The 27,807-nt window shown below is 45.4% G+C and overlaps 1 protein-coding gene across 1 annotated transcript in view; it reads left to right on the forward strand.

The window, feature by feature from the left end:
- The first annotated feature begins 2,893 nt into the window (after positions 1-2,893).
- LOC126011003 (zinc finger protein 106-like) overlaps positions 2,894-27,807 on the forward strand; it is a 356,336-nt gene continuing 331,422 nt past the window's right edge. Inside the window, 2 exon segments of the mRNA XM_049774633.1 lie at positions 2,894-3,097; positions 3,099-6,815. Coding sequence (XP_049630590.1) covers positions 3,048-3,097; positions 3,099-6,723 — 3,675 coding nt within the window. The 5' untranslated portion in view covers positions 2,894-3,047 and the 3' untranslated portion in view covers positions 6,724-6,815.

A 27,807-nucleotide genomic window follows, 5' to 3' on the forward strand; every position in this document is an offset into this window, starting at 1 on the left:
GTCTTGGTAGCACTAAAGCAAGGTATAAAAAAATACACATTTACTTATATATTTAACCATAGGTCAGAAAAGCATACAAGTTAAAGAGAAAAGGGAGATTCGATTTTCAGATTAATTCTGAACACTCCCTCAGCAGAATTCTTACATCCTTAAAGTGTTATGAACAACTGATATCTTTGTATTGAAAAAAGAACTGTATGAAAAGGTTTAGGTTCATGGTTTTAAGCTCTCTTATCTGTGATGCAGTCATGGACCAGAGGAGGGAAGGGAAGAGAAGAGTGTCCCAGGAAGGAACATCCAGTAGTTACATGATGCTTCAGAAGGAGGGAAGGTCCAGGGATTGTAGAGCATGTGGCAGGTAGCATGGAGGGGGAAAGGCATGACAGAGGTACTATAACTGGATAAATAAGGTTAGATTCCTGTCTTGGAAATGTGAGAAGATAGAATATTAATCCCATGACCTTGGGGGGGGTATACAGCACTAGTAAAATTAACTTCAGTATTGGCAATCCTGAACACTTATTCATTCATTGATCTAAAGGTATTCAGAGACATTGTAGTTGAGCTCATTTTAATTCCTATTCAAAGAAGTCTTGAAGCAGGAGTTGATGGAGAGTTGGTTAAAAGTTGGAGGTGATCTAGCCAGTTCTGAAGAAAACTGTCAGTCTTGGCTTCAATTCTCCAAGTTCTTGTCTGGCATGAATCTACTTAGAATAGGATTTAGGTAGTGAGTGGAGTGTGTAGAGATAAATGCAGGTCCCTGCTGTCTCAGAAAAAGAAAAGAGATTACAAGGAGGAGAAAGTCAGCAAGGCAGACACTTAATCTTAGTGTTTGGTTCTAGGTTCAGATCAAAGACATTTAGGGTCTGAGCTCTTGGTGATTCTGAGGCAGAGTAATAGGGCCCCACATCAACAAGTGTAAATGGTCCTCAGAACATTATGCCCAAAGGAGTATCATTATTTCCTACTTTCACTTCCTCAAGGGTATAAGGCAGCCCAAGTGCTCTTTTTTTATCAGCTGGAGACTCAGAGTCACTAGGACACGTGTCTATCTAAAAGGCATTCTTCATGTGGTCCAATATGCCCAGGGAGCTCCAGGAAGACTACCTTGAGGAAGTGGCATCCAAGAATGATCAGAAATAATCAAGGAGTTTTCAAAGGCAGGAAACAGTCTTATTAGAATAGTGGCAAAAGCAGCCAGTGGGTAGTAAAAAGAGCATTAGCATGATACACTGCATCACTGCATTTGTTGGGAAAGGAAATAAGACAGTTTTATGCTTGTTCATTTTGCAAAGAACATTTATATGTGTTATATTTAGTATTTTGAATTTAATAAATAAAATTCTATTTTGGATAAACTAGGGGGGGAATTAGGATTTTCTGAAAGAGAATATTTTCTGAATATTCAGGGACTAATGTGCATGCTGGGAATGAGCTAGAATAGAGGTAAACCCTGAAGACACTGTATTAATCATTGCAGTATTTCACGTGGAGAAATGTTTTTTCTTGATTTCTCCTGGCAGATAAGTTTTCTCTGTGCCTCAGCTCACCTGGAGTAATATGGTTGCTGTTATCTTCCAAGCATACAAACAACAAAGGGAATTTACTTTATCACTTCTCTTTCCAAAATCTTAGGAAGTTCTATTATTCATCTTGGATTAGATACTACATCCAGAGAATGAATTCATATTCATTCATATTAGAGACTCTGAAATGAACAAGTAGATGGATTGGGAAAAAGAGAAAAAGAACTATTCAAACATTGATTGGGAGCTAAACATGACAAATGTTGCATTTAAATCTTCTACAGGAGGTTTGAAAAGGTAAGGTAACTCAACTAAGATCAGATTATCAAGTAATACTCAAATAAGGACTACACTCCATATCTTTTGGCTCCAACCCCAGAACTCAGGTCTATTTACATGGACTGTCTTAATCATGCTAGACTTAGAGAAAATTTATTTTCTAGAGTAATCTTCCCAACTTAGAAGTTCCAACATTCCAGGAAAGACAACAGACTCTTTCTTTTAGTTGTGAGGATCCTGATCATCACTAGCCACAGGGAAGTAGGAATAACAGTGTCATTGAGTTCCATCAGGAAGACTGTGAGTCATCTACATCTTTTTTTTTTTTTTTGGTTTTTGGGCCACACCCAGTGGTGCTCAGGGGTTACTCCTGGCTGTCTGCTCAGAAATAGCTCCTGGCAGGCATGGGGGACCATATGGGACACCGGGATACAAACCAACCACCTTTGGTCCTGGAATGGCTGCTTGCAAGGCAAACGCCGCTCTGCTATCTCTCCAGGCCTGAGTCATCTACATCTAAATCCCAGGAGAGATTATGAGGAAGGGAAGACAGTGGAAAGGTTTGTATTTGCCTGCACAGATGTACTATGTGACCTTTGGCTAGTGACTCAACTTTCCTGAGTTTGTTCCTTTATTTGTGAAATGGGATAAATAAAATATGTTACATGCTAAAATAACAACCACCCCCATGCATTATCTATATTATCACATATTATATATGTGATTCCCTTTGCTCCTGACTACACCTCCAGGGGCATTAATCTCTCTGCCCTTCCTTAAGAATATATTATTAAAGGCCCCATTCTTGATTCACAGAGGAACAAACGGGATTCATGACAAAGTAAAACTGACTGGAGAGTGGCAGAGGTTTCTATGGCAACTCGTATTTAACAGATTGCCCTGGGAACTCTTATTGCTTTCGGTAAAGGAGGCCAGAGTCAATAAGAACTAGGAGATTCTCTCATCATATGGTCCTGAGGCTCCAAAAAGAAGCATTGGTTTGGTCTGGAGAGGGGTGAGGAAGAGTTCAAGGGATAGAGACTAGAGAACTCTTAAGACTAGCATGCGGCGGCGGCGGAGCCCGGCGGGAAGCGGGGTCCGGAGCGGGCTTCCGGCCCCTGAAGAACGAACGAGTGGGGGGCTTCGTGGGGCACCGGGGACCCCCTCTCCCGGTCTGGGCGGCCTGATGGCGTAGGAGGGGTCGGCTGTGAGCGTGCGACGATTGCTTCAGATCTGATCACTATGGTACGAGAAAGAAAATGCATATTGTGCAACACTGTCTACAGCTCAAAAAAGGGACAGTAGTCATGAGTGCCGAGTGTGCGGGGTCACAGAAGTGGGTCTTTCTGCATATGCAAACCACATTTCTGGCCAGTTGCACAAAGATAACGTTGATGCCCAGGAAAGAGAAGATGATGGAAAGGGAGAAGAAGAGGAAGAATATTTTGACAAGGAACTCGTTCAGTTAATAAAACAAAGGAAGGAACAAAGTCGACAAGAGGAAGCTTCTCACAGCAGTCAAGAAATAAACTCAGATGACAGGCGACCCCAAAGGAGACGAGAAGACCGAATCCCTTACTCAGAGAGAGAGAGTTACAGTCAGCCAGCTTGGCATCATCGGGGGCCTCCTCAGCGGGACTGGAAATGGGACAAAGATGGCTTCAATAACACAAGGAAAAACAGCTTTCCACATTCTTTGAGAAATAATGGTGGACCAAGAGGCTGCTCTGGGTGGCATAAGGGTGGTGCAGGAGGCCCCTCAAATTGGTTTCATAGCCATAGTAATTCTGGAGGTGGTTGGCATTCGAATAGTGGAACCTTAGATTGGAATCATAATGGCACAGGAAGAAATTCCAGTTGGCATTCTGAAGGAACAGGTGGCTTTTCCAGTTGGCATATGAACAACAGTAACGGAAACTGGAAATCCAGTGTGCGTGGTACAAATAGTTGGAATTATAGTGGCCCTGGAGACAAATTTCAACCAGGCAGAAATAGAAATTCTAACTCTCACGTGGAAGACATGACTATGCAATGGAACGGTAAACCCAAGTCAAATAAATATAATCAAGAGAGATATCATTGGCAACGGCAAGAAAATAGCAAAGTTGGTTCAGTCGCTGCATATCGAGGTCCCTCTACAGGGTTTGCCAGTGATAAATTTCCTTCAGAAGACTTATTTGACTTCAGTTTCGAGCAGTGGGAAAGCCAAACCACTAAACCAACAGACATGGCAGCTTCCAAAAGTGGTGGGAAGAATGGCACTTTGGCGAGGGAGAAACAACATCGCTGGGCTCCTTACCGATCTCAGAAGACTCTGGATCTACAGGTTGCAATAAAAGATGTCATTGGGCAGTCAGAAGTGAAAGACAAGCCTCTTTTTGATTTTAGCCTGATAACCATGGGAGTGCAAGAGCCTAAAAGTGATGAGTCAGCCAAGAAAACATCATCGTTGAAAACACACACAAAACTGAATACTGAGTCTCTGCCACACAGGTCCACTTCAGACCATGCTGCTTCCACTGGGGTGGCACAAGACTGCCCCATTACAGAAAAACCCGAACAATCGCAACATTTAAACAAGTTAAAATCCCCATCTCTTTCCATCCCAGTTACTAAATCAGTTCCTCCGAAGCAAAGTTCAAAGAAGCCTTCAAGACACACCAAAAAGCATTCTTTTTCTCCTGAGAAACACAGGGATTCCTCAAGCAAACACACTGTGGAAGATAATCATGATGCCACCTATATCTCCAAAAAGCGGGGTTCATGTCCTCGTGTCTCAAGAGGGAAGGAAAGTACATTTGGTATCCAAACGGAACTCGATGGAAATTTAAGTGATACCTTAGAAAAAGCCAAAGACGGGCCACCGTGTCCCGAATCAATGCAAAATCCACTTCCTAGTAGTGCCTCTAAAAGGAATTGTGCAAAAGCAAGTAGGAATGTCCAAGAATCTGAAAAGGGTTCTTTGAAAATTGAGTTTCAGGTTCACACGTTAGAGGGTGGAAGTGAAGGAGAGAGATCAGACCCAGAAAAGCTTGGGACAAAAATGAAAACCCCAGATTCTGCAAGTACAGAAGCTTTGTCCTACACCACTCTGGCCACTGATGAGAAAGAGGGTAATGATGCAAGCCTCAATAAAGCTCTCAAACAATCCACTTCCCCGTGTAATTCAGTAGTGCCTCAGAAAGACTCTGAGTTACAAATGACATCTGTAGCCAGCCCCCACTCTGACTTACTGTTGGACCTGAAAGCCCCCATAGAAGATGGCCAGGTTGATGAGACTGTTAAGTCTCATGTATCTTATGAAACAGAAGGTTTTGATACTACTGGCTTGGATGTAGATCTTCAGAAAGGTGAGTTAGGCCAGCCCTCGGGCCCTCTCCTGCCTGAGCTAAGCAAGCTGGGCTTTCCTGCCTCACTCCAGAGAGACCTAACTCGGCACATCAGTTTGAAGAGTAAAACTGGAGCACATCTTGTAGAACCAAATCTCAACAGTGCTCGCCGCATCCGCAATATTAGTGGTCATCGGAAGAGTGAGACAGAGAAGGAGTCTGGGCTCAAGCCAACCCTCCGGCAAATTCTAAATGCCTCGCGTCGAAATGTCAATTGGGAACAGGTCATTCAGCAAGTGACCAAGAAAAAGCAAGAGCTAGGCAAAGGCCTGCCCAGGTTTGGCATAGAAATGGTTCCTTTGGTCCAGAATGAGCAAGAGGGTTTAGATTTGGATGAAGAGCCCGATCTGTCCAGTCTTGAAGGGTTCCAATGGGAAAGTGTTTCCGTTTCTTCATCTCCCGGGCTGACAAGGAAACGCAGCCTTTCCGAGAGCAGCGTGGTCGTGGACAGGGCGGCTCCTTCCGTGTATGGCTACTTCAATGAGGAAGGCACGGGCAAAGAAAATGAGCCCCGGGACATCATTTCACCTACGAACTCATTGAGGTCTACACAGAGCCAGAAAGTGACTCTGGCACTTAAGCAGGAAGTGACACCTTTGGAGGCCTCCCTGATCATGGGTGAAGGAGCTGAAAGTATGGGTGTCAGGAGGCAGCATAGTACCCCTTTCTCTTCTGACCACACGGTCCCTGGGATGCAGTTGGCCAAAGACCGGAGCAGCCGGAAGAGTTCAACCCCTTCTGAGAATCCTAACACCCAGGAGAGCAATGGCGAAGGAAGCTCCTTCTCATCCCATGTATCTTCAGCCCTTACAATCTCAAGTTTGGCAGATGCTGCCACAGATAGTAGCTGTACTTCCGGTGCTGAACAAAATGACGGGCAGAGTATTAGAAAGAAAAGAAGAGCTACTGGGGATGGATCATCTCCTGAACTTCCAAGTCTAGAGAGGAAAAATAAAAGAAGAAAAATTAAAGGAAAGAAAGAACGTTCTCAGGTTGACCAGCTGCTGAATATCTCTTTAAGGGAGGAAGAACTAAGCAAATCACTGCAGTGCATGGATAACAATCTCTTGCAAGCACGGGCAGCACTTCAGACAGCTTATGTTGAAGTTCAGAGGCTACTTATGCTTAAACAACAGATAACTATGGAAATGAGTGCCCTGAGAACCCATAGAATACAAATTCTACAGGGATTACAAGAAACATATGAACCTTCCGAGGGCCCAGACCAGGCTCTTTGTAGTCTTCTGAGAGAACAAAGGAACACTAGACCTCAAACATCTGCCGATCCTGCATTGCTGCCTACTCCCCTTTTTCCTGTTTTTCTGGAGTCTCCATCATCCACTGGAGTCCCTCTCCAAGTAACTACGTCTTCTACTTTCCAAGGCCATGGTAGTCTTCCTGCTCCAGACTCCTCAGTTCAGATTAAACAAGAACCCATGTCTCCTGAACACGGCGAGAGTGTGAACAATATGTCACAAGGCTCTGCTTGCATTGTGTCCAAGGAATTACTGCAGGCTCATAGTATGTAAACTTTTCTCTGAGTTAAGGGCAACCCTGTAGTGAATCTGGGGTGACTTTGTATCAGTGATGAATGTCAAACTCCCCATTAAAGCTGAAATTACTACAAAAAAAAAAAAAAAAAAAAAGACTAGCATGCATTTGTTAAAATAAATAGGGTCAGTTTCAGCACCAGGGACAGCACTGTTTCTCTAGAGGACTCTTAGAAAGGAGCCTAAAAGGGATCGAAAAGGGATCTAGGTTTCAGTAATTGGTAACCTGGTCGCAAAGAATCCCTCAGGCCTAATCTACTGCACTGGCACAGCACCTTATCAAGACCACTATATTCTTGCAGAAAAAATTTCTAGGCTGTTGAGAAGAAAAAAACTTTCTCTGACCATTGGCTCTCCCCATCACCTTGCCCTCCAGTATCCATTTCTTTACTGTTAAGATCAGTGATAAACCAGTGATTATTAAAGGCTTTTCTAAGAAGCACACTTCATACTCTATATTACAATTTTTTTAAATAATTTTTCTTTTATTTTTAATATTCTAGATTTGAAGAGATCGTTTTGCTGTATTTCTAGATGAGATCATCAGAATTTCAGAGATAAATCCCAATTCCAGACATATGTACCTTTTGGTCCTGGACTACTTTTTTCACTGGGTTTCCTGAACTGGGAAGTTTGGAAAGAAGTACTTTATTAGTGGACATCACCTCAGCCTCAGCCAGCCAGGTTAGAGTCTTTGATTCACTATTCATCCAATGTAAGGATAGAAGAATGTTCTTTCACCTTCTTTGCCTCTGTTGACTTTAAGTTCTAATCATAGTGAATGGCCTGGCACAGCTATACATGGTCTATGTTCAATCACTCCTCTTTTATCTCAATAATGGTCATACCCATTGTCTATACAAATGACAGTTTGTTGACTATAGTTTGTATTTCTTTCTGACTGATCTATTGGAATGATATTTGCCTCCAACTTATTATAAAAATCATTATTATCACCTATAACACTTGAATTCGTAACTTTCCTCCCCACTAACTAACTTCTAATAGAAGTTGTGTCACACCCAGCAGTGCCCAAAGGTTATTCCTGGCTCTACACTCATGAATCACTCATGGAAGGCTTGGGGATAATATGGGGCACAAGGGATCAAACCTGTATCTGCCTCCTGCAAGGCAAGTGCCCTAACCACTGTATTTTGCTCTGAGAGTCTTGCTCCACTGAGAAAATTCTTCTGTTTCTTTCCAACAAGAAGTTAGTTGTGTCTCTGTCCTTGTTTAATACTGCCAAAGTCCTTGAATAGGAGTGCTAAGATTATGATCCATCTCACAGGGGAAATCAGAGGTGGCTGGCCTCAGTGACCCAGCACATAGAACCTAAAATCCACCCAAGACTCTGAAGGGGACAGACATTTGTGCATTCTTTATTTATTTAGATTCTCTTATAGGGATCAGTTTTCTGTGATCATAACCATGATAGCACACTTCTTATGGCAGAGTTCACACAGCTGCAACCAGCGCCCACTTCTTACACCTCATTGCATCCTCTAGCATGCAAGGAGGTAAAGCATTGTGCCCTTGAAAGATGTGGAAACGGAAGCCTAGAGAATCCAAAATTTTCAGTGTTCCTGTGAGTCACATGCCATACCACTTTAACTAGGGGAATAAACTTGTCATATGTCACATGGCAGGAGAAAGACAAACTCCACCCATAATTCTGGTTCATAGACCACTTCATAAATCTAACTTCCTGTTATGCAAATGTTCCTAGAATCAGTCTTTGATGTCTCTTAGATTTCAGCATGCTTCTTACCATTGTCTCCACCCTTGAGAGGGACTCGAGGAGAATCATCCAAATTCACACTAGGATTCACAACTCTAATTCCACTTGTCCGTAAACACTGAGGTCACCCTATCTCCTCTGAAAGCTTGTTTTTTTCTCATTGAAAAATGACTGTGAGGGATGTGTATTGGTCCTCAGAACTTGGGATGTTCTCAGTACCCTATTTCCACCCCTTGGGAATAAGAGACTGAAAAGGCAGTTCAGCCAACTTCATTTTGGAAGCAGCAATTCTGCAACAATTTTAATTGCTTCTTCTGGAAACCTCTGTGGATCCATTCAAGCCAAATAAACTGATCTGTAAAAATGATCCTTCTTTAGTGCCACTTTCATTGGCTGCAAATAGATGGTTCCTTTGGGGGCATCTAGATGAGACTTGAAGTCCAGCTGAGACAAATCCATCCCTCTAAAATGACACCTGCTGGAAGGCACCATTGAATCATGTCAGATTCTAATAGCATGGCACAGTGTCCCTCTAACTTTCCACCACAGGAGTTAAGGACATCCATGGAGGGGCTCTATGCTCTTAAGATCTTCCCTGAAAATGTATGTCCTTTGCTGCTCCAAGCAGAGTGTGGCCTGGAGGGAGAATAGAGGGTTGATGAGCTGAGAAGAGGTTCTTTGGGCACAGAAACCTTCTGCCTGTTGATGAAGGTCAGATTTGTGAGGGTGAGATGTGATGATATGAATGGTCCTCAGGGTCTAGCCAAAGGGATTAGAGAGCTTGGAAACTCATTTCTCATTCATTCACCCAGCATCCACTTTCTCACTCAGCAAACATTTAATAACCGTCTATGGCCAGAGCAGTGTTCTCAGTGACAGAATACAGAGATCATTAGAATCTGCTGTTCAGATGCCTACATCCTGTACAAAATGATGCTGGTGAAGTGGTGGAGAGCAGAAAGCTGAGGAGGGAGCACCCAGCTTAAAGGCGAGGTGAGCAACTGGCAAAGAATGGGTTCCCTAAAACAGACCCTGAGAAAGAGCATAGGTTTTTGTAGTTCATCTGGGAGGTAATTCCAGGGAGTACATGTGAAAATGCAAGCATATCACAGAAACAGAGAAAAGACAATGGTATGTCCCTATCTGGTGACTTGCATAGGTTATATAAGTTTGCCCCACTGGGGCTTCTGAGGAACTATGCAGAGACAACTCAAACACCCTCCTGGAAAACAGGGTGGCCAGGAAATGACATGCTGACTCTCCTTCCCTACCACATGAAAGAGGCACCTTGGATGAGTTCAGGCCCCTACACTGGTCAAGCCATCTTATTTGTCTGCACATGAGCAAGCAAGCTCCAGGAGGAAGTACCAGACAGAGCTTAGGAGGGTGGATCAACTAGAGGAAGGGACAACAGAGAAACCCCTCAGCCTAACCTGGGGGTTGGACAAGAAAAAAGGATGAGGGGCCAGAGAGATAGCACAACAGTAAAGCGTTTGCCTTAGATGCAGAAGGATGGTGGTTCAAATCCCCCTAGCCTGCCAGGAGCGATTTCTGAGCATAGAGCCAGGAGTGACTGCCTGAGCGCTGCTGGGTGTGACCCAAACACCAAAAAAAGAAAAGAAAAAAAAAGAAAAAGGATGAGCTTCACTAGTGATCTGGTGAAAAGGGGAGCTAAGGGTACAGTGGGTGAGGCACATGTTTTATCTCAGTTGGTCCAGGTTCAATCACCAGCACAGCATAGGGTTCCACCAAATCTGGCTAGGAGTGAGTGAAGCTGGAGCACAGAACCAGGTGTGTACCCAACCCTCCCAAATTTTTTAATCAAAGAAGGGAATGAAGTTTTTGAAGATGATCCCTGTCTATACAAGACCATGTGGTCGGTATGTGTAGATGCATGTATCCATGTATGTTTATGTATGTGTGTTGGAAGGGAAATTTCTTCTGAGGAAAGGTCTCAAAAGAGAGGACACACCAGCTAGTCTCAAACCTGAGGGAAAAGCACATGGCTGTGGGGTAAAAGACCCAAGATGGGAACTCTGGTATTTTCGTTCTTTGCTGGGTATCTCTCACACTTCAGACTCCCTGATACACTGCAGGACCTTGTGCCTCACCCAGAGTCCTTGCACTCCTAGGAGGGCTAAATAGCCATTTTCTAGATGACACACAGCAGAGGAATGCATGGAGGAGGCTGTTCAGGGCCTGACACAGAGTCAGTAACTGATGTACCTGTAGCCCCTTTCCTCTTCCTTCCACTCTGCCTCCCAAGAATCCATCTGACTTTCAGGGTACTCTAGCATTTTCCCTTACTGATTCTTTGCCTGTGAACCAAAAAAGCAGGCAGTCATGTGACCTATGTCACACAGCTAAGTGAGTAGCATTTCTAGGAGGAAGTAATGATCTTTTGAGTGAAAAGCCATGGATACACAGAAACTCAAAGGATAGAGAAGAAACCATAAGATGTAGAAACAGGCAGGTTATTTGTAACCTTGACAAGACAAACCAGATGGTAGTAAGCAAAAATGAGGGGTGGGATTTAGCCAACAGATCAGATGGTGCTTTCAAAAGATGAGTGTCTCCTCTTGGAAAAGCCGTGGCACAAAGGAAGCCTTTGATGAAAGGAAAAAAAAAAAGATGAGGGTCAGAGAAATGAAATAAAAAAGATGCTCCTGGAATTCCTTGAGTTCACTTTCTGAATTCAAGATATGACATACAATAAAACCACACACATATTTCTATTCCCTCAGGAACTATGCCCTGAACTGCCACTTTGTAGCCTATCTGCCCCCTACCTCCACAGGTTCACTCTCCTGAATCCATCCCAGGACATGTGTGTGTCTGCGTGTGTAATTTTATATATGTGAGTGGGTATGTGAGTGTCTGTACGAGGGGGAAAGAGAAAAGAAGATGAGATAAAGAAGCAGAGGAAGAAGTGTTCTAAGTGGGTAGGATCCAGTTGTTCACAGAGATAACCAGGTATCAGGAGGCAGGATAAAGTCTTTACTATTTCTGGGTTCTTCTTGGCCTACACAAGCAAACTAACATCAGGGCATATTAGCAAGAGAAATACCAAATTTAATTATGTACTTGTGGGAAATTTACATATAGTGTAATTTTAAATTAATGAGACAAACCCTGGGTTTATACCCTGCTCTGAGGACTAAGATCTGGGATGTTAAAAAAAAAGAAGGGGTCTTACATGACCAGGTTGGGGATGACTTCATGTGACAAACCTAGAAATCTTCCCTGACTTCAAACAGAGAATAAAGTCCTTTCTAGACACAAGTGTACCTATATCAAGGGGATTTACCTTAGGAAGCCATTTTTTCTAGGGCTCATGGGGCCTCATTAACATCTTATGGTGACATTTATCAAAAAAAAGCCAATTCTGTTTATCTTAATAAAATCTTATCTAAACATTTTAGGGAGCATGGGCACGTTTACATTTTGGTTCAAATCCAGCCAATACCAAATACAATGCATGACTTCTGGGTGCCACAAATCCCAGGGTGCATGCACACAGATACACACACATACATGCACACACACACACACACACACACACCAGGTCTACAAGCCCTGGCCCCTCTCTAGCTCTTACTCTCCAAAGCAGGCCCAGTGAAGAGTTCTGCACCTTCTTTCTTCTTGCGTATCATGTAGTGTCCTTTGAAAACCATATGGGAGAGGAGATCTGTGGATGGAGACATGGAGCAGATTGATCTCCCCTGCAAGAGCTCTGACTCTCTGACTTCCCAACCTCTCTGGAGGCAGTTGGTTCTGTGTCCCCTGATACCTTCCTGTCAGCTGTCCTGTGTCCTTAGGGAGCCACCCAGCTTCTCCAAACAAGCCTTGCACACTTTTTTGTGATTATCAAAAAAATCTTTCTCTTGATTGAAGATATTATCGTTATTTCACAGACAAAGATTAGAAGTCACGTGACTAGGCCATAGACTCATAGTGAGGAAATATTTTAGCTGTAGCAGCTCCATTGGGAGGGGAGGAGAATTTGAGCCCCAAGGTATTGCTCAGACAAACTTGTGCCTTCCCTGGCTTCCCCTCTGAACAATGGTCACAGAGTCTAGGCACAGAGTATTGTTCAAGTAGAAATGTGGTACTGGGTGATAAGTTGATCACCCCTACAGAGAGCCACCAACTCCAGTCACTAGGGACTCTGCTGTCCTGATCCATATCTACCCCATCTCTCCATCTTAAACTCCTCAAGGCCTCCCTCTTATGTCCTCTTTGACAGGCTTCTGAGCATGAGAGAGGATCTGGAAGGGGTCCTTGACTCAAGCCATTTTTTTTGTCTTCAGGACCAGTACCCTGGGAAAACTCTTCAAATGAGACTTAGATTCCACTTCTGCATGCAACAAAATGTAGACATTCATGTTCATTCTCAAGATCTAGTGCTGAAGCTAATGGAAGATGAGCTACAATTGGTGAGCAACAAACCATCCTCTCTTCCTTTGAGGGGTGTCCCTTTGACAGCCTAGATTTTGGCTCCATCTTTCACCTGAGATGTCATCATCTTCCATGCAGAAACCATAGCACTGGGGCACTGGCTGGATAGCAAAAGGGTCATGAGCAAGCCACACTTGCAAGAGTCTGGGACAATCTGCTAAAGAGAATAGACATCAGCCCCCCAGGAACCAGAGACATAGTCACTCAGTGAAGTGCCTGAGTCAGAGACATGAACCTATACCCCTTGGTGCTAACTCAGAAGTCTAGGTACAGCTCTGAGACACTGGGGCCTGAGACGGCTGGGCAGGCAGGGACAGCCCCTTCCAGCAGGCCTGCCAAAGCTGCTCGAGATCCAGCATATTTTAGTTAAGATTCTGAGCCCAGGAGGGAGGTAAGAAATGATTCATTCTCTTCCCCAGCCAATGTACACAAAGGCACTTTATTAATATTTACCCGAGGGCTTCTCCAAGGACCCCAAACAGCAAATCCTGGAGAGAGAAAGGACTGTGAGATGAGCATTGCCAAGATAACTGGCAGCCTGCAGATGCATTGCGGGGTCCTGCCAAACATCATGCGTGGCACCACTCTGCCTTGGGACTGTGAGGGACCCCTGCCCCAGCTTCCAGAGTGAGTAGGGCACTGACCTGTTGTGTGGGTCTGAGAAATGAAGAAGCAAACCCACCTGGGCAGGTTGGCAGAAAAGCTATGGATGCAATCTGCTGCATCTGGCCAGAACAGGTACTCCACAAATAGCACCAATGGAGAGAGGACAGGATGTCATCAGTACCACTCCCCACCCATTCTCCCAGAGTTCTTTGCAGCACTTTTCCTAAGGGAAGGTCAGGCTCCGCAGGCTGGGCTGGCCAGGTTGGATGTGAGCTGAGGAAGTATCAGTTTCTCCCCACAGGAAGAGGTCTGCCTCACCAGGCCGCCTTGTTCCCCACCCAGATTCCTCTCCTGGCCCTTCCCAGATTCAGCAATAATACCCTGAGTCCTGCCTGTGACTCCGTCATTGACATGAGGGCGAGGTTCAGATGTCACTTTGGCAGGCACTGCTGACAGCTCCTGTCTCTCGGGACCGAAACTGCAGCCGCAGTCCTCCCGCCCTGCTCTGCACTGCTCAGCCACCTCTGGCCTGCCAGCAAGTTTATTAAATAGTTTATTCGATCTCTCTGCCTGTGCCTGCAAGCAGCCTCCCAGAGAACAGAAAATGCTAAGGCCCGAGGCAGCAAGGGGAGCTTCCTGAAGGTCACACAGCTGGAAAATGACTGTGTGGGTGTTGTGGGTTTGTAATTTGATGGCACCTGCCCTGAATTACTGCCTGTGCATGTCCCCGGGCAAATGAAGAAAGGAGATAGGCAGCAATGGCATCTTGCTGAAAGCAGAGGATCAGAGCAGGAATGCAGCTGTGTCAGGGTGGAAAAAAAGTTGTCGATATAGAAGAGAGAATATAGGGGTCCCCAAGCTTATCCTTTCCTTCAACAACTGCTGTGCATAAAGCACATAAAAGCAGTTCTGGTATAACTGGTATAACTGTGAATCCTAGTCCATGCCCTCACAGAGTCCAGAGTCTAGTGGTATCAGGAAATGCATAGGGAGATGCTGGACAAAAGATACATCATTTGGGCCTGACAATCAAGGAAGGCTTCCTGGAGAAAGGTGGTGTTCAACATGAAATCTAAAGTGAGTAAAATGTCATATTGGTACCTGGCAGTTATGTTCAGCTAATTGAGTTCTGGCACCTTGATTCTGGAGCGAGGAATCTGGCTGGGAGCTGGGGTTGTTCCTGGAGACAGACTCGAGTTGGAATTGATGCTCGCACTGACCTGGAGCAGTCAGATCTCCTGGGGCTGCATTTGATTGAGTTGGGTTGTCAGTTCCCATCTTCCTCTCTGCCAGTGATCCTGAAGCTGTTGGCCTCTCTTCTTACCAAAGTGTGTGAGTGACTGTATCTGTGTACACGTGACTTGTGTCTGCATGTGTCTGCATTTGCATACATATGTGTATATATGTGTGTCTGTGAATGTGTATATATATATATATGTGTGTGTTTCTCTATGTGTGCCTGTGTGCCTGTATCTATGTGCATGTGAATAGGTGTATCTATGTGGGGATGACTATAGGTATATGTGTGTATGTGTCTCTGTGGATACGTGAACATGTATTTTTGTAAATGTGTATATGTATGTATATGTGTAAGCCTGTACACGAATGAGTAAGCATGTGTGTATGTGTGTGAGTATGTATATATGTGTGCTTGTTCTTCCCTTTTTCTGCCCTATGGTGCAGGTATCAGAATCCTCACACTCAGCCCTTCCCACTAGCAGAGCACAATCTCTTGCTTAAGCCTCCAGAATCCTGAACCCAGAAATGAAGAGGAGCTTCCTGAGGGACAAAGAGGAAGTCACCGTGCCATTCCCAGGGGGAGGGGAGGGAGACAGGACCCATCTGGCAGGACTGTGGCCCACGTGTCTTCATACTTGGGGTCTGGGGTTCCCTCCTCCAGATTTTCCTCTCCTGATTCAGCTCCCTGTGCTTTGGGGAGGGGCATAGGGGAGCATCAAGGGGGACAGACCATGGGTTTGGGGACTTTCCCAGAGGACACCGGAGCCCACAGAAACCAGACTGGTCAGAGCTGAGTCAGGTGTGCAGGAGGACCTGGGGATCCTGGGGAGGACCTGGCCCTAAGTCAGGGAGGATCTCTGGGGGATATGGGTACTGAGACTTGGGAAAGGGTTAGGAATGGGATGCAGATGACTGAGCAGTGGATGGTGGGTCTCAGGGGGACAGGTGTTCTTGAAGCTGGAGGTTGAGGGAGGAATTGATGACTCCTTAGCTGGGGTAGGCCTGGGGTTCAGAAGCACCTGGTTCCTTGCACCCCTGAATGGAGTTAGCTTCCCCCTCCCTCTCTCCCTACTTCCACTCTAACATTTTATCTCACTAACTCCTCTGGTCTCCCTCTGGTGTCTCCTCCCTTCCTTAGCAGCCCCCTCTCCCCATTTTACCCTTGGGCTCTGGGCTACCCTGGGTCAGGCTTCACTTTGATAGCCTGCAGAGCTACCTTTAGGTGGAAGTTAGCACTGTGTAGGGCCACCCACACTGAAGAGGAAGGTTCTTCTCTGCTCAGTGCCAGCCTAGGGTATCCCTCCTCAGAGGCAATGTCGGGAGGGGAATTTGGAGTATCCCCTAGGACCCTAAATTTTCAGCCATGCTCTTATCTGCAAGTACCAGTGCCAATGCCAAGCGCCACTTTCCATGAATCCAGAGTCCCTTCTTAGTCCCAGCCACTCTCCAATGCCACCAATATGGAGGCTTTGCCCTCCTGGGAGGTGGTCCCAGGGCTCTCACACCCACTGACACATGGGTACACCAGAAACACCAAGACCCAGATAACAAGAATCTGGAGAAGCTGGACTGGTTTTGCTCATATGTTTGTTCTGATCTGTTCTGACATCCCTGTGCCAGGCATACCCTGGGATCTGGACAAAAGTGAAAGGCCAGAGGAGTAGCTTCCCTGGGAAGAGTAGTGACAGTGGAGACTTAGCATGGATGGTGGTCAAGACAGGGAATGTGTGGCAACCAGAGATTCAGGGGGCTGGGGAGTAAGTAGAGATCTGACCTGGCTTCCTGCAGGAGGTTGCATCTGAGCTGACAAAGTTTATTAGGAGATATGGAGGTTTGAGAGCAGAAAGAGTAGGGGTGGAGGGTTCTCTGGGACTGAAAAAATAGGGGACTTCAAATGGAGCAGGGGGACAAAGATTTGGGGATCTACCTTCTATAACGGTAAGTTCAGACCATGTATACTGGTTACAAAGATTGTATATATCTCCACAACAACATCCAGTGAGTGTTCCAAACAGTGGACACATCTAAATACTCTCAACTCCTGATCCTGTCTCTAATGCTCAGAGATCTATTGCCTGCTGGGTTTTGCAGAGGTACATGCACATGAGATGGAGTTCCTGACTCCAGGCCTTCAGCTCAGAGAGGGCAGATCTGACCCAGCCTCTGGCTGGCTCCAGGACATGAGCCCTCCTCATGGATCCTGGAAGAGAAGCAGGTGCTGGGATATAGAAGGAGCAGATTCCAGGCCTCCTTAGAAATGAGGATGCAGTCTTCTTTTCTGAAGAGAATAAAACCTGCCTCACAGGCCAGCAGGATCTCTGCCTCAGGACAGATGTCCAAGCAATAAACAAGACACTGGCTGAAGACACTCCCCTTAGTCTGTACAAATATGCACAGGGAAACTGAAAGGGCTTTTAATGAACATAGCAGTATGAGAGCTGCCTCTCCAGCCTCTCAGGGTAACCTCCAGGGTTGAGTCCCTCCTGGTCTTTTCCTCCAACATCCCTCCAGTACTATTAAGGTTTCTGATGGCTCACACTGGATTAATGCCCCCTAAAACCCACACTGCACCTTATTGGCCTCAGAACCTGATTATAGTCCTAAGAAAGCAAAGGTTTGGCCTATCCCCATTTTTCCCACCAATCACCACCACTACCCTGCTTTACTTCTGGGACAAGTGGTGAGAAAAACGCCTAACCTTTGAAAAAATAGTGAGCCTTCCTGTGTGAGTGGAAGGAATTTTTCATAGGTCCCACATGTGTAGGGATCAGGTCTGCTCTTCAGCACTTCATGGCACCTCTGTTGTGGAATAGCCCAGCAAATGGAATAAACATAGGTATGCACTCAGAGGAATGAATAAAAAAAAATGAATTTATTTATCACCAGTGCCAGCTCTGTGATGCTGCCTCTAATCGCGGGGACCCACCCAAGGTACAGTTTACATTTGTACAGAATGCATCTCCTCATCTTCCCTCCATTCCTAGGACTCCTGGCTCAGGCCTATTATATCTTTTTTCTTCCATAAAACCAAAGAACTGTCATTCACTCAGAGTAGAGGGAGTGCTGTTCAACTTCCAGGATGGGTAGCAAGCAAGCATTTACGGGATGGGTGAGTTAGGCCAGTGGATTGGTGGGAATTTAGAGCAGCCTCTCCTGGGAGCCTGACTGCAAGGGGCAACTGGTCCCTAAGGGTGCTCCCCCCATCTTCCCTGAGCAACTTTGTGTGCACCCACAGCCCTGGGGAGAACACGCTGAAGGGTGAGGAGTGAAGGAGGGTATCAATCCGCCATGGCAATAACCTAATATCCAGCCCAATCAGTTCTCCACTGCCACCTCCAGAGCCCGAGGATGCCTGACAGCCTGAGCACTGGGGTGTCTACAAGACTCCTTCACCCACCCCAAGGCTTGATCTGACTAAGCAAAAAAAATGGTTGTAATTTTTAAATTAGGCTCACAACTGTCGTCTCTCCCTCCAGGGGTCACAGTCTGTTTCAGCTGAAGAAAGAGAAGAGATACTGGCTGATTTCTAGAAATGTGGTAAAACTGGGCTGCCTTTGTGTTTCTGGTTTTTATGTCTTCCCTCGCTTCCCCTTTGTTTCTTATGCTGAGGCTATGTGTGTAGAAGTGGGGCTCAGGTTGGGACTAGGGTGCTGGTGTTTACCCCAAGTATTGGGGTTTACTATACTATACTGTAGCAGCTTTGCACTAGCAAACAATAATCTTGATTCTGTTGTTCAAAATATAAATGCATTTTTTTTAAAATGAGCACATACATTTAATTAGCATTTAAAAAATCTTAAGGTCCACAGAATCAGGTATTTGGAGCCAGATCCAAAAGGGGATCAATGGGGAGACCCAGCCTGGTTTTAAACCCCATATGGACCTAGCCTCTGAGAGGACAAAGCTTTACCTGAATGATAGAAGGGTAGGACTGAAGGGGAAGAGGCTGGGGGAGGGGAATGAATACTGAACAGTACCTTTGCTGCAGACATGGAGACTGGTTTCTGCCCAAGCAGTCTACCTCCTCCCTGCCTTTTTCCTTTGCAGGCAAAGGGCCTAATATGCCCCTTCTCTTCTAATCCAGGCTCTTGTCTCTAAACCAGGTCCCTCTGGAGAAAGCTCTGCCAGCCCCCTCTCTCCCCACCTTCCACCCCTCATTGTTCTCTTAAGACCCATTCCAAGGCCACATCCTCTTAGAAACTCCTTCCAACAGACCAAAAGTACTTGGATCAGATTCTCCATTAAATAAAAGTGTACTTAACAAAGAGCCAAGAAGAGCAGAAAGTGACTCTGACAATGTTAGATTGGAGGCTTCCAATTAAGCTTGTATCCATTTCAAAATTACTCTTATTGTTTGGTTTTAATATAAGTACTTCAACTTTTTCTTTTGTTCGGGGGCCACACCCAGTAGTCCTCAGGATTTATTCCTGGCTCTGTTCAGAATTCACTCTTGGTGGCACTCAGGAACCAGATTTGTTCAAGGAATCAAACTGAGGTTAACAAAGTTCAAGGGAAGAACCTTTATCCCTGAGCAATCACTCTCCCCACCACTCCAAGACTTGAAATTGTTTTATCCCCTGTAAAGAGCAGAACCTCTACAGAGAAAAAAACTCTCACACAATGGAGCATAACTAGTTCTGTTTTCAAAGCTTAGACAGGACCCCCACAGTGACTCAGTAAGTGCATTTGTCTGACCCAGTTGTCACTGGACAAAATAGGGGTCGTGTCCTCACTGGAAGCTGCATGGCCTGGAAACTGCCCAGGATCAGGCAGGCTCAAGAGTCAGTAAGACTGTTGAGAGAAAAAAGTAGGAGCGGGACAGGCAAAGTTGGAGATGAGACTGTAGGGATGGGGTGAGTTTTAGAACATGCTAGACTTCTTAAGCCCCCACATATGGAGCACATCTCCCTGGGCAGTGGAGATTCCTTTCCCAGGGCACCTAGCCTTTCCTTCCTCACAAGGCCTCACTGCAGTGCATCTCACCAACTCCTTATCAGCCCCATTGTTGGTGAACATTGGCCAAATTCACTGTCCTTTTAGGAGTCACATCTTAAAATTGGGCCACTTACCTGGGAGCAAACTCATTTGTCCTGAAGAAACCCAATGCTAACCTACCTCATCAGACTGAGCTGTGCAGCCAAGGAAGATGAGAAAGAGGTGCCCTGCTCCAGGATTTGGTCAGATTCTGGACCTCTGCTGCCCACCTGAAGACCTCCGATGACCAGCATTCCAGGCTATGACTCATGGTTATAGACTGGCCAGCCTAGAACAGGCATCAGAATATTAGAGGCATCTGATATAATCCTGAGGGTTGTGTCCTTGTCCTCCTGATGAGGTGATCACCGGGCCTGCACTAGAAATCAGAGCTGAAGAAGACAAGGTGGGAGGACCCTGCAGTGTGTGATGGGGTGTGGGTAAGCACAGGGCAAGGAAGAAGGGTGAAGGGAAAGGGAAAAGGAAGGTTATGGAATCAGAGTTTGGGTGCCCACTGTTTGTGGGTGGGTTGGGATGAGGGTGCAGAGCTCTGGGCAGACCACCTAGAACCTCTGGAACAGTCACATATTCCTTCACCACACACCACACCAGGGGTAAGCAGAGATAAGAAGAGCAAAGTCTCTACTCAGTGCTTTTGTGGTTAGAAGGGCTTCTAGGCTGACACAGGCGCCTAGCCGGGCACATCTCCCGGAGACCCCAGACGCCGGCCCGCAGCCTGCGCGGGTCCCTGCCCTTTCACACGGGCGCCTAGCCCGCCACATCCCACGGAAACCCCAGACGCCGGCCCGGGAGGCCTGGGTGAGTCCCTCCTGCCTCACGCGGGAGCCTAGCCGGGCACATCCCCCGGAGACCCCAGACGCCGGCCCGAAAGGCCTGCGCGGGTCCCTGCCCTTTCACACGGGCGCCTAGCCCACCACATCCCGCGGAGACTCCAGACGCCGGCCCGCGGGTCCCTGCCCTTTCACACGGGCACCTAGCCCGCCACATCCCACAGAAACCCCAGACGCCGGCCCGGGAGGCCTGAGTGAGTCCCTCCTGCCTCACGCGGAAGCCTAGCCGGGCACAACCCCCGGAGACATCAGACGCCGGCCCGAAAGGCCTGCGCGGGTCCCTGCCCTTTCACACAGGCGCCTAGCCCGCCACACCCCGCGGAGACTCCAGACGCCGGCCCGGGAGGCCTGCGCGGGTCCCTGCTCCTTCACGCGGGTGCCTAGCCCACCACATCCCCCGGAGACCCCAGACGCCGGCCCGGGAGGCCTGGGTGAGTCCCTCCTGCCTCACGCGGGAGCCTAGCCGGGCACATCCCCCGGAGACCCCAGACGCCGGCCCGAAAGGCCTGCGCGGGTCCCTGCCCTTTCACACAGGCGCCTAGCCCGCCACATCCCATGGAGACTCCAGACGCCGGCCCGGGAGGCCTGCGCGGGTCCCTGCCCTTTCACACAGGCGCCTAGCCGGGCACATCTCCCGGAGACCCCAGACGCCAGCCCGAAAGGCCTGCGCGGGTCCCTGCTCCTTTACACTGGCGCCTAGCCCGCCACATCCTGCGGAGACTCCAGACGCCGGCCCGGGAGGCCTGCGCGGGTCCTTGCCCTTTCACACGGGCGCCTAGCCCGCCACATCCCCCAGAGACCCCAGACGCTGGCCCGGGAGGCCTGCGCGGGTCCCTGCTCCTTCACACGGGCGCCTAGCCCACCACATCCCCCAGAGACCCCAGACGCCGGCCTGGGAGGCCTGGATGAGTCCCTGCTGCCTCACGCGGGAGCCTAGCCCAGCACACCCCCAGGGACCACGAGCGCCTGCGAGAGTGATTTGGGTAAGTCCCTTCCCCCAGGTGGGCACCTGGAACGGCAACTTGAGCAACCCGAATAAACGAATAGACGGGGGAGATAGGGCCAGCCTTCTGGACTCGCAGGTGACCTAGAGCAGTCCACCCCCCTGGACCCTGGAGTGGACCAGGGACTCCCCAAGGGCGAGGGCAGAGCCTGAAGGGTCGGACTGAGGGAACTCCTTCAAGGGAAACTTGGAGGGGGCAGAGCTCCATTGACTCCCAGAGAAAGGAGGGGGGATTGGGAGCTAGGCTCAATAGCGCCAGCAACCAGTGTGGCCAGGAGTGGAACTGCACCGCTGACAGAAATAAGGAGTAGAAAAGCTATAATACCCACTGCAGGAAGGCTGAACTCTAGGTAGCAAAGGGGAGGAGAAAGAGCTAGGTTCAACAAGCCCACCCAACAGCACCCTCTAGAAACACCTTCAGGAAGGGGACCAAAGCAGGCCGAAATTAGAAGCCACAGCACTCCAAAACACACCATTAAATACAAAGAATTATGTGTAAATCAAGGAGATCCCTAATATCTGGAGACAACATGACAAACCCTATTAAGTTTCCAAGTCCACCAAAACGCACAGATCCATGGGAAGAAGACCTAAAAGCGGTCATGAGGAAGGAAATGCAAGAATTACTAAAACAGATGAAAGAAACCCTAGCAACCGAGTATAAGAAAGCCATGGATGAAAGAATCAGCCAAATTAAAGAAGAAATGTCAAAGAACATGAGAGATTCCATACAAAAAGAAGTGAAGGATTTAAAAGACAAAGTAACAAGCCTTACGAGCAGAAACACAGAGTTGGAGAAGCACATCGAAGAACTCGAAGGAAAACTGCAATCAAAAAATGATCAAGAAACCAACAAAGAAATAAAAGGCAAAGCACTGGAAGGAAAAATCCAATATCTAATGAACAAAGACAAAAGAAACAATCTAAGAATTGTGGGTATACCAGAAGGGGAGGAAATAGGGAAGGGGGAAGAACAGGTAGTCAGGGAGATAATAACAGAGAACTTTCCCACCCTCTGGAAACACAATTCAGGACAAATCCAGGAAGTCAAGAGAGTCCCTAATAAAATAGACCCTAATTAACCCACACCAAGACACATAATAATCCAAATGGCAAAAAAACAAAGAGAAAGAGGAACTCCTGAAAGCAATAAGGGAGAAAAAAAACCTCAAGTACAAAGGAAAAGACATAAGAATCAAACCAGATCTCCCATTTGAAATAATTCAAGCAAGAAGACAGTGGAATGACATATTTAAACGACTGAATGAAAGAAATTTCCAACCCAGGGTCCAATACCCAGCAAAACTATCATTCATATGGGAGGGCAGACTAAAAACATTCTCAAATATGAATAAACTTGAACTATTTGTGCAAACTAAGCCGATCCTAAGCGACTTACTCAGAGACGAATTACACAATCCAAACCCCCGATTGTAACAACAACCACCCCACACAATACAACTGCACAACAGTCCTCTCTATCAATAATTTCCCTAAATGTTAATGGACTAAACTCTCCAATTAAAAGACACATAGTAGAGAACTGGGTTAGGAAAAATAAACCGGACTTCTGCTGTCTACAAGAAACACACCTACAGTTACAGGATAAGCACAGGCTTAGAATAAAAGGATGAAAAGTAATCACCCAGGCCAATGGAAAACAAAAAAGAGCAGGGACAGCAATTCTTATATCAGACCAAATTGTATTCAACCTCAAGAAAGTGATCAGAGACAAAGAGGGTCACTACTTACTGATCAGGGGAACATTAGATCAAGAAACACTAACCCTGGTCAATATATATGCACCTAATCTAGAGTCAGCAAAATATGTGAGGCAACTACTGGCAAACCTGGAGAAACACATGAAGGGAAATGTGATAATAGTAGGGGACCTGAATACTCCACTATCACCACTGGACAGATCCACCAAACAGAAAAATAGCAAAGAAATAAGAGCTCTAAATGAAAAATTAGAAGATTTAGGGCTAATAGACTTATATAGGGCCCTCCATCCCCAGAAAGCAGAATACACATTCTTCTCAAACCCACATGGAACCTTCTCCAGAATAGACCATGTCTTAGGATACAAAGCCAACCTATATAAGACCACAAAGGTAAGGATCATTAGAAGTACCCTTTCAGATCACTATGCAACAGAGGTTAAAATTGATATCAAGAAGAAGCAATGGAGAAAAACTAATACCTGGAGATTAAATAACATGCTGCTCAACAACACCTGGATCAAAGAACAACTCAAGGAAGAAATAAAAAGATTCCTTGAGACAAATGACAATGAAGAGACAACATGTCAAAATTTATGGGACACAGCAAAAGCAGTAATTAGGGGGAAACTCATAGCAATACAGGCCTATGTCAAGAAACAGGAAAATAACAAAACCAACAGTTTAAAAGATCACCTCAAAGAATTGGAGCAACATCAACAGAGAAATCCAACCACAACCAGAAGGCAAGAAATAATAAAAACCAGATCAGAAATAAACAACATCGAAACCAAGAAAACAATACAAAAAATCAATGAGACCAGGAGTTGGTTTTTCGAAAAAATAAACAAGATAGACAAACCACTGGCAAAACTCACCAAAAAAAGAGGGAAAACACCCAAATTAGTAGGATCACAAATGAAAGGGGAGAGATTACAACAGAACCCCAAGAAATACAACATATCATGAGATCATATTATGAACAACTATACTCAACTAGGCTAGAGAACCCAGTAGAAATCGACAGATTCTTGGACAAACACCCTCTTCCAAGTCTGGAAAAGGAAGATCTAGAAAGTCTAAACAGTCCAATCACCTCAGAGGAAATTGAAGATGTAATTAAAAAACTCCCTAAGAACAAAAGCCCAGGCCCAGATGGATTTACAGGTGAATTCTATCAAACATTTCAAGAAGACTTACTACCACTTTTCCATAGGCTTTTCCAAACCATAGAAAAAACAGGAATCCTCCCCAACTCCTTTTATGAGGCTAATATCACACTCATTCCCAAAGAAGGCAAAGACACCACCAAGAAAGAAAACTACAGACCAATCTCACTAATAAACATAGATGCAAAAATTCTCAACAAAATCTTAGCAAACCGAATCCAACACTTCATCAAAAAGATCATTCATCACGACCAAGTGGGATTCATACCAGGAATGCAAGGTTGGTTCAACATACGCAAATCAATCAACATGATACATCACATCAACAACATGAAAGACAAAAACCACGTGATCATATCAATCGACGCAGAGAAGGCGTTTGACAAAGTCCAACATCCTTTCATGCTAAAGACACTCAGCAAAATAGGATTAGAAGGAACCTTCCTCAAGATAGTTACAGCTATATATGAAAAGCCTATAGCCAACATTATACTTAATGGTGAGAAACTAGAAGCATTCCCACTAAGGTCAGGAACTAGACAAGGCTGTCCACTCTCTCCACTCTTATTCAATATAACCTTAGATGTCCTAGCAATAGCAATCCGACAAGAGAAGGGAATCAAAGGAATTCAAGTAGGGAAAGAGGAACACAAGCTATCTCTATTTGCCGACGATATGATGATCTACATCAAAAACCCTAAAGAGTCCACAGTAAAACTCCTAGAAACAATCAACCAATACAGCAAAGTGGCTGGATACAAAGTAAATACACAAAAGACAGTAGCGTTTCTATATACAAACAATGAAGTTGAGGAGAGAGAGATTAAAAATACAATTCCATTCAAGATAGTATCAAAAAATATCAAGTATCTAGGAATCAACCTTACAAGAGAAGTGAAAGACCTATACCAGGAAAACTTCAAAACACTTCAGAAAGAAATTGAAGACGATCTAAAGAAATGGAAGAACATCCCATGCTCATGGATAGGTAGAATTAACATAGTCAAAATGACTATCTTACCCAAACTTCTATATAGATTTAATGCAATCCCTATCCAAATCCAGACACAATTCTTTAAAGAAATAGAACAATCAATCACAAAATTCATCTGGAACCACAAAAGAGCCAGGATAGCCAAACACATATTGAAAAACAAGAAGCTGGGAGGCATCTCCTTACCTAACTTGAAACTATACTATAAAGCCATAGTAATTAAAACAGCATGGTACTGGAACAGAGACAGGACCTCAGACCAGTGGGTCAGAACAGAATTCCCAGACATAAACCCCCAGATATACAGCCAACTAATATTTGATAAAAGAGGCAAGAATCTGAAATGGAACAAAGAAAGCCTATTCAACAAATGGTGTTGGTACAACTGGAAAACCACATGTAAGAAAGTGAAAATCGACCCATATCTCACCCCTTATACAAAAGTCAACTCAAAATGGATCAAAGACCTTGAAATCAGACCCGAATCTATAAAGTTTATCGAGAATAAAATAGGCAGAACACTCGAAGACCTATATATCAAAAAGGTCTTTGAGAATGGAGCATCAATGGCAAGAACTTTAGCATGTAATATAAACAAATGGGACTACATCAAACTAAAAAGCTTCTGCATGGCAAAACAAACCCTACTTAACGCAAGAAGACAGCTAACAGAATGGGAAAAAATCTTTTCACTCGACATATCAGATAAAGGCCTGATATCTAGAACATACAAAGCACTCAGAAAGCTGAGACCCTCAAAACCAAATAAAGCCATAAAAAAATGGGGAGATGAAATGAATAGACACTTCTCTGAGGAAGACAGAAGGATGGCCAACAAACACATGAAAACATGCTCACCTTCACTCATCATCAGGGAGATCCAAATCAAGACAACAATGAGATACCACCTTACACCAGTGAGGATGGCTCACATCAAAAATAATGGAAACAACCTTTGTTGGCGGGGATGCGGTATGAAAAGAACTCTCATCCACTGCTGGTGGGAATGCCCCCTAGTCCAACATCTATGGAGAAAAGTCTGGAGAGTGCTCAAAGAACTCAGAATTGAGCTGCCATTTGACCCAGCAATTGCTCTCCTAGGCATATACCCCCAAGATGGAAGGGCATTCATTCCAAAATATGTATGCACCCCACTATTTATCGCAGCACTCAGTATAATAGCCAAATCGTGGAATCAACCTCGATGTCCAACAACAGATGAATGGATCATTAAGATGTGGTACATATACACAATGGAATATTACATGGCAGTCAGAAACGATACAATCACAGACTTTGCAGCAACATGGATGGACTTAGATCATGTTATGTTAAACGAAGTAAGTCAGAAGACAAAAGATAAACACAGAATGGTGGCACTATTCTGAAACACCTAGAACATATAGTTTAAACACAACTAATACCTAACAATCAAATAACAGGGTTTAACAGGGTAGAAACTTCGAACACTGTAACACTCAACATATACGTGGGAGCAGTGTCCAAAATTCATGAAAAAGGAGCAACACAAACACTTGACAACACATTATACCACAAAGAAAACAGCAACAACAGAAACAACAGCATTAAGAGAACAGGTATGTAATCAGACTTCCAAAACAAAGGCCCACAATAATCCCTTAGAGTTCGTATACAGGAACACAAGTATAGAACACCAAGGGAAATCACGACTGCAATGGCAACATACCATAACACTATGTTTTAATGCCTTTATCTTACTATATTTTAAATAACCTCTCAGCTTTTCTGCCCACAGGCGCCCTTGGATACAAAGGGCGGACAAACTAAGATGGCAACTCGGGATACCACATGAGATACCATACATAGCATGCACTACGAGAGGGCCACGAGAAAACTCTCTAACATATACTTTATCTCTAGGTTATACCTTCTTTTAGGAATTGAAGCACGTGACCAGTCAGACCACCGAAGCAGTGCCTGCGATGTACAGACTTAAACTACAGGCTCTATTCTTCGAACACATTCAACCTAACCAGCATTCCCTTGCTATTCTCTCCTCTCGTCTCACTACTTTTTTTTTTAATTCTATTCTTCTCTTTACTTTTTCCCCTTTCTCTTCTCCTTTTCTTTCTAAGGTATTTTCTCTTTTCTCTCCCTGCATACCCCTCCCATATACCTTCCCCTGTCTCCCCTCTGGAAATCCAACTATCCCTTCACCCCTCAATTCCATCCAGATCTCCCACCATATTAAAACTCTTCACCCTCAATCCTCAATCTATTAGGCATCAAGACCGACCTCCTACCCAACGAAACAGTACCCAGCACCCA

The sequence above is a fragment of the Suncus etruscus genome, chromosome 6 (assembly GCF_024139225.1).
Source record: "Suncus etruscus isolate mSunEtr1 chromosome 6, mSunEtr1.pri.cur, whole genome shotgun sequence".
Lineage (NCBI taxonomy): Eukaryota > Metazoa > Chordata > Mammalia > Eulipotyphla > Soricidae > Suncus > Suncus etruscus.